At 30.9% G+C, this 7200-nt stretch overlaps 2 protein-coding genes across 6 annotated transcripts in view; one reads left to right on the forward strand and one right to left on the reverse strand.

Moving 5' to 3' along the window:
• Positions 1–1739, reverse strand: part of LOC100181653 (peptide-N(4)-(N-acetyl-beta-glucosaminyl)asparagine amidase) — a 10605-nt gene extending 8866 nt beyond the window's left edge. Inside the window, exons 1-2 of the mRNA XM_026834435.1 lie at positions 1732–1739; positions 1322–1326 (exon numbers count right to left, since the gene is read on the reverse strand). The gene's annotated coding sequence lies outside the window, so the exon portion shown is untranslated. The remainder of the gene's footprint in view (positions 1–1321; positions 1327–1731) is intronic.
• The window catches only part of zf(fyve/c2h2)-2 (zinc finger protein ZF2), a 19060-nt gene that overhangs the window by 730 nt on the left and 11130 nt on the right, over positions 1–7200 (forward strand). The window contains exons 3-15 of one of the 5 annotated variants that reach the window (XM_009860224.3): positions 241–355; positions 745–913; positions 1363–1496; positions 1857–1970; positions 2326–2447; positions 2999–3031; positions 4097–4294; positions 4558–4686; positions 4919–5037; positions 5181–5327; positions 5651–5815; positions 6126–6237; positions 7044–7172. In XM_009860224.3, coding sequence (XP_009858526.1) covers positions 241–355; positions 745–913; positions 1363–1496; positions 1857–1970; positions 2326–2447; positions 2999–3031; positions 4097–4294; positions 4558–4686; positions 4919–5037; positions 5181–5327; positions 5651–5815; positions 6126–6237; positions 7044–7172 — 1686 coding nt within the window. The remainder of the gene's footprint in view (positions 1–240; positions 356–744; positions 914–1362; positions 1497–1856; positions 1971–2325; positions 2448–2998; positions 3032–4096; positions 4295–4557; positions 4687–4918; positions 5038–5180; positions 5328–5650; positions 5816–6125; positions 6238–7043; positions 7173–7200) is intronic. The other 4 variants (XM_018811825.2, NM_001047993.1, XM_026834413.1 and 1 more) reach the window with 4 other exon arrangements.

Below are 7200 nucleotides of genomic sequence, written 5' to 3' on the forward strand. Positions count from 1 at the left end.
TGTGATAACGGCTGTTGTTTTCCGGCCACGCGAGGATAAAGTAAGTTACATACATACACCTATACATTAAAAAAGTTACATATATAGACCATAGTACCTCGTAAGCTGGCACATTGGTATATGAAACTTAACACCCGTGTTATAACGACTGTTGTTGCCCCTCCATTCAAGAATTTTTAACTTATATTCAGACATTCACTCAAGATATTTAAAATGCATGAACTTTTACTATTTTTCAAGGGTTTCATTTGCCCGATGTGCATGGTTGGTCTGCCCACACCAGAAGCTTTGCAAATTCATTTTGACTATGAGCATTCGGTACCAAACTCAGATTCATCAAATGAGAAATCTAATGGTAATTGTATAGTACTAACCAGTTACCATCTTATTTCTAATGATTAAGTGACTTTTGTATTTCTTGTGTAGTATTTTTAACTTTGAGTTCTTCTTACTGCTCGTTCAAACTATTTTTGACTGATGATGTTATTTCCCAAACGAAAAGGTAGAAATATTGTTTGTTACAGTTCTTAAATATCAAACTATAAATAATAAACTGGTAATCAATCATTTTGCATAAACTTAGTGTAAACACAACACTTCAGTATAATATATTTAATATTTCTTATGGGTTATGGGCCTTATGGCCAACATATCTTTCTTGCCAAAATTGTATAAAAGTATGTTCCTATTGCTTATTACCATTTATATTTTTGCATGTTAAATTTAACTTAAATTATAATCCAGATAAACCAAAAAAGACGGAGAACAAGAATTTTGCTCCATCAGCCACTGCTCCTCCGGTGGATGCTTCTTTAGCGACACCAAGTGTTACTCCTCAAAATCAGTTATCTAACGTGAATGGTTTCGCCAACGTTGAACATGTAAACAATGTATCAGCATCCCAAAATGCAGGGTAAGATTAAGTATAGGCACCGAATCTGGGGGGAATAGACTGGCTACCTTGGAGTTTTGTGCACATGTGCAATGCATTAATCAGTAAACATCCCAACCAGTGAGGTGTATTTTGTTTTACAGTAATGCATAAGCATATCTAACTACTCCTGTCTCCCTTTCAATAAAATTATGTTGGGGACTTTTGAGATAAGCTAGAAGCCAAGAATTGAAATTGTGTGACAAGTTATTTGTATGACCTTTAAGCTTTTGTTAAATACTCTTTATCTTTTTTAACTTGATGAAATGTATTTTTCTCCAAAATTCTGACACACACAATGTTTTTGTGTTCACTTCTTCAAAGTTCAAATGTGGTATTTTGGAACATAGCTTGGCATAGAATAATTAAAAACGAAAATAACAGAAAAATCAAATCTCCATACCTTAAGTTAAAGTAAATTGTCTAAACAGGCTTCCCAATGTAACTGAACTAGAAGCTGAAATTAAAGATCTACAAGCATCCCTCACTGATGAAAAGTGGTATACCACTGAACTCAAGAAAGAATATGATTCACTTAAAGAGGAACATTCAAACACTTGCACTGGTAAGTCAGTTTGGTTTATTCTACTGTGTCTACAAGCATAGTAAAGTTTTAAAACTGCTCTTATATTAAAAAAATACCAGCTAAGATATGGTAACCAATAGTATGATACAGTTTCCAAATAAAACGTAAATGACAATACGTTTCGTACAATAAAAAAAAATATGTTTTTATATATATTATTATAGTGGTTCCAAGATTCTTTTTCTTATTAGAAAAGTAGAATGTTCAGTGTCACTACAACTTCTTCATCTCTGTTTTATACAACCAGGCTGGCTACTATTAATTTCTATTTTGTTTGGCTATTGCTGCGTAGTAGGCAGTAGTGCCTGCTCAATACATTGTTCTAATATGTTTTTTTAGATTTAGAAAATACGAAGCAGCAAATGAAAATAGCGCTGGCCACTAATGAAGAACTAGCAAGACAAAAAGAAGAACTCAATCAAAAAGCTGCAAAAATGGCTGAAGCAGTAGCAGGTAATTGTGGCATTAAAACAAAATACCAAGCAAAAGTTTTCAAACTACATGTTCAAGTTTTGTAAAAACGTGATCTTACCTAATCTGATGAAACATTTTTTATAAATTAGTGTTAATTAGCTAAAAATAGATCCACAGCGCACTTGACGCTTGAGTTCGTTTAAAACCACCCAAGTGTACCACAGCACATATTTTAAAGTTTAAATGACATAGAGTTATTTTTTTAAGTTACCTTTAAAGGGAAATCTAATATTTTTTTGACTAGTTTCGAATTGTATTACCAATTTATGATTTGGTCATTAGCGCTTTTAAATATTTTTTTTTACAAAAGTTTCTTCCTAATCTTAAATTGTAGATCTACAAGCCAAGAAAGATGAGTTTGAAAGAGAGAAGGAAGCTGCTTGTCAGCGAAGTGAAAATCAAAGTGTGGAATTAGAGAAAGCTGCAACGTGGGTGCGAGATCTTGAATCCCAACTTGTGAGTAATACTAGATCATATCTTTACACTGTTTTATATAAATGGATATGTAGTACCCCTGTAGTTTTTTTTAGTCATTTCTGCCCACATTTAGCAGGTTCGAGGCTTAATGCTGCTACCGTTATGGGCGTGTATGTCATTAGACAAGACACTTAACGTCAATTGCTGCAACCCAGTTGTTCGTTACGAATTCTAAATTATCAGTCATACATTAAAAAATAATTTTCTAAAAAAGAGTCCCGCATAAAGTTATATAGGACTCATTGACAGGCACAAGGTGTGTGAAACAAAACACCTGTTTTATAATCACTGTTGTTGCCACACCATGCAAGGTAAAGAAGATAGACCCATTTACACAAACGAATAGAGTAATGGGTCAAATCTGGTTTAAATCTTAGACCTTGTTGTAGGACCTTACCCATACAAAATAGAATAGTATACCGATGTAAATAATAAGTATTTAAAACTGTTTATAATGTAACTTACCACTTTACCAGTAACCAATATTAACACACATGTTGTTCATATTTGCAACATAACTTATATTTTAGCCATCTAGCAACGCACATGATGATACAACCAAGGTATTCCACACATTGCACAGTGTTATTCTGCACTTATTACTTTAAACAAATTTTTCATTTTATAGAGATTTTATGAGGTAAACATAAAGGTATACTTACCCAGCAATTATATTTTCCACTCAATTTCGCATATTGTGTGGCTTATTCTTACACTTTAAAGTGCTCATTAAAATATTAAATGTATATTTATAGGGATTATGATTATTTAATGATTTTTTGCACATTTGCTGTGTTGTACAAATGCGTGATTAAACACAATTTTGTACTGAAGTATTTAATATTTTATTGTAATTTTTACCTGATTGAAAATTTGTTATTGTAATCAAAGTCTAATACCCGGCGTTATTTTGCATGGTCATTTTGTTTATGCGCGTATCAACATTCAGTAAGCTTATTTTAGCGCAATATTGTTAAAACTGGTTCATAAAATAAGTTTTAACACCTCATGGTGCTATTACCAACTAAATCCTGTAAAAATAATACCTGAAAAAGATTAGGCTCTTAAAAGTAAAACTGTACTTCCACCATACTTTTCTTTACTGGCATAATGCGAGTAATAACCAACCTCCTACAGCAGATGACACGCTTATGACGTTATGCGTGTTAACTTTGTTTTTACGAGTAAATATGCGAGTACTTACACGCATAAAAGTGAGTAAGTGACCATGCAAAAAGGCTATAATATAATAAACAAAATCAAATTCATCAAAATATAAAAGCATTCGGCCAAACCTTGCAATCTAATGTTTTGAATATTAAGTAACAGATTTATTGATTTGAAGAAACCATAATTAGGTTCACAATCATAAGAAAGATATGTGATTTTAAATTTTTAGTGTATAACATATCATATAACATAGCGAATAACATAAAAAATTATGAATTGTAAAAGAACGCAAAATGTGCAATAACTACATACATTGTTTAAAAAAAATATGGTCTTTTTGCTAAATAGGTTTATTTTATCATAAATATTGACTTTTAACTTAATTAAGGGGTAGTAAAAAATCCATTTAATTTTAAACCAAAATTTTTCGAGTTTAATAAAGTTTGAAACGTTACCAGCTTCAACGACCTGGTGCTGATGATGTCATGGTATTGAAAAAGGAATTAGTCTCTGTGCAGACTCTAATGGATCAAATGACGAGAGAGTCCGAAGATAAGAGTCACAAGGTGGAGGAAGAGAGACAACACTTGCAGCAATTGCTCGACGAAGCGCGTCAACAGGCGCTGTTAACTCAAGAAGAGTTCGACAAATATAAGGTAATGAAATTGCATTTTACTTTTGCCTAAATTTAGATATGTTTATTTTTCCTAAATATTGAATTTTAAGCCAATAAATGGGTAGTGGACAAATCAGTGTAAATTTAAATTTAAGCCGTTCAAGTTTAATAAGGTTTGAAATGTTTTTAAAACCTTACTAACCTAACAAATAAAGTTTAAAACACTACCAGCTACAACGACCTGATGCCTAGTTTTATTTCTAAACTTTGTTTGTTAAATTATTTGACTGTTTATTTCTACAGGCGGAGAATGAACGCTTAAAAGGTGAAAACTTAGAAAAAGAGGTTGAAAAAGATGAATCAAAGAAGTTGTTTGCGGTTGAAACTGAAAAATTGAGGTTACTACATGCGGATATGGATGAAATCAGAAAGGTTTTGTTATTTTCTTACTTTTACATGTTTTTGCACTACTGTTAATAACAGTTTGTTTAAAATTTGATGTTTTAAGTTTGACATTTTTTCATCAAAAGCACGTTTTTATTTTAGCTCTTAATTTAATTTCAAAATTGTTAAATCTTTTTTAACAAAAGTTATGCACGTATTTTATTCTGTGTTGGAAACATTTAAATTTTTAAAATTTAAATGTTAATATTTTAATTTATAGGAAGAATTAAACAATGTGAGTGCAGCTTTGGAGAAAGAGTCTTCTTATTCTTTGCTGTTGGAAAAAGAAGTGAATAAATTGAAAGAGGAAAAATCTGAAATGAAAAAACAATTGCAAAAGTAAATTAGAATTGTTTAAAATTAGGAATTAAACTGTTTGTAAAAGTTTTAGAAGCATTCTTTTTAAGTTGTCTTTGTTTTTTTTTAACCTTTTAGACTTTGTTTTTTTAGTTTCATGATACATAATTACTTATTTGTTAAAGATTAAATGAAGATGTTCAATCTGCATTGGAAAAGTCGATCTCATCTGACAAACTTATGGAAGAAACAAGAACAGAGTCGGATTTGTTGAAAATGGAAAAATGGGAAGTGGAAAATCAATTAAAATCTGCTGAAGAAACTCAAAAAAGGTTTGTCATTTTTTGCACACAACCTGTAATACAATGTGCATTAGTTTAATCAATAGGTGAAATGTTTTGGTCTTTCTATTATTTTTATTAAACAACCGAATCTACAATCTGAATGTTACTGCAGCCGAATTCTGGTTTTGTGGTAACACTATAAAATGTTTGATCCTAATAGAATACTTAGGGGTGGTGATGATGGGACACCTATAGCACATAATATTCAAGTATCCTGATTCAAGTAACCATGTTTTAAACAATTAACGAAAGTCTCTACACACACACATATATATATATATATAACATTTGTTCACACATTGTTTTCCTAGCCTGAAAGAGAAAAGTGAAACGGAACTAACAGAGATGAATGCAAGATATGAATCGCTTATATGTGAATGTGATGACTTGAAATCACAAATAAACAAATCTCATGAACAATGTGAAGACTGGAGAATCAAGAATGAAACTTTAGCTTTAGAATTTAACCAATTTAAGTGAGTTTTTACACAACAAATATACTGTGTTGTATGGTATGGGACCTGGGATGTAGTCCAGATTTGGTCCATCACCCTGACACCCAAAATGAAACATAATCTTATGATCTATGCAATTTGTAAGGGCTGGGTTGTGAAAAATCAAAGTAACTAAATATATGCTAATCTGAATTTTAATTGTATTGGAACTGACTTAAAATTTATTAATTTTTTGGAGTGGGAGTTCTATGAGTTACAGCTAATATCCCCTTCTGAATGTATTTGTTGCACTATAAACTAATTAATACATTTAAATATTCTTAACTTTCAGATTGGTAAACAAACAACTAGAATTAGAGTCCAGTGGAGCAAAACAACAAATAGAAATTCAACTTTCTCAAATAAATGGAAAACTAGAAGCTGTGGAAGCTGAAAATAAACAGGTTTCATTGGAAATACATTTAATTTTTTACTCACACATTTAGTACAAGCACACTGTACATTATTTGCCCAATTAGATTTGCCCAACAGTATTTTCGACTGGCAACTTTTCCCTACTGTTGAGTTTTTTATTGATGATATTTTGAGAACTTGCAAAATATTAATATTTTGGGAAAAACACATTAATAGGTTGAATTAAATAATCTCTGTAACATTTAAATACTACCATCTCATATTGACCAATACTCAAGCTTACTATTTCCTCACTGACAAGTTACTATATTGTTTTTAATATCCCCAGGAACTTGTGTTGCCAAAATTTCATTGGTAAAAATAAAATCAACACATTATTAATAAAAAAACATTCATTTGTAAAAACAACAACTACTGTTTTTTTTTGTTTTTTTGTAAAAACCAGATAAGCTGCTAAACGAATATTTAAATTACATGTGTAAATTTAAATAAAATTTTTAGGGTCAATGTCATAGGTTTCCATTTTTTTGTTATATAGTGTTTGAGTGAAATTAGAGATGATAAATTAAAAAAAATGTTTTTAAATTTTTCCATGGCTCCCTTGATGAAGGCTCATGGCCACTACCGTTTGGAAACCCAATGGTCAATAATATGTAACATAATGTTTGTCTGATTACTCTTAAACACACGCCTTTTATCCAAAACATTATTTCTTTCTTTTTTATCAATAAGTGTGTTTAAAACTTGTTTTTTTCTCTTTTGTAAACTCTCTTGTTCTTCGTTATCATGACCAAAGTGACGAGATAAATTTCATTCATTCGTTCATACTCTACAGCTTAATGAAGATAAAAGGAAAATGGATGAAGATCTACAAGTTATGAGGGCGTCGCATCAAGATGAACGGAAACTGATTGAAGCAAAATTATTGGATGCTGAGAAATTAGTCCTGCAACTTAAACTACAAGTACATAGTTATTTTATGTCTAACAGTT

Source organism: Ciona intestinalis, chromosome 5 (assembly GCF_000224145.3).
Source record: "Ciona intestinalis chromosome 5, KH, whole genome shotgun sequence".
In the NCBI taxonomy this organism is placed as follows: Eukaryota; Metazoa; Chordata; class Ascidiacea; order Phlebobranchia; family Cionidae; genus Ciona; species Ciona intestinalis.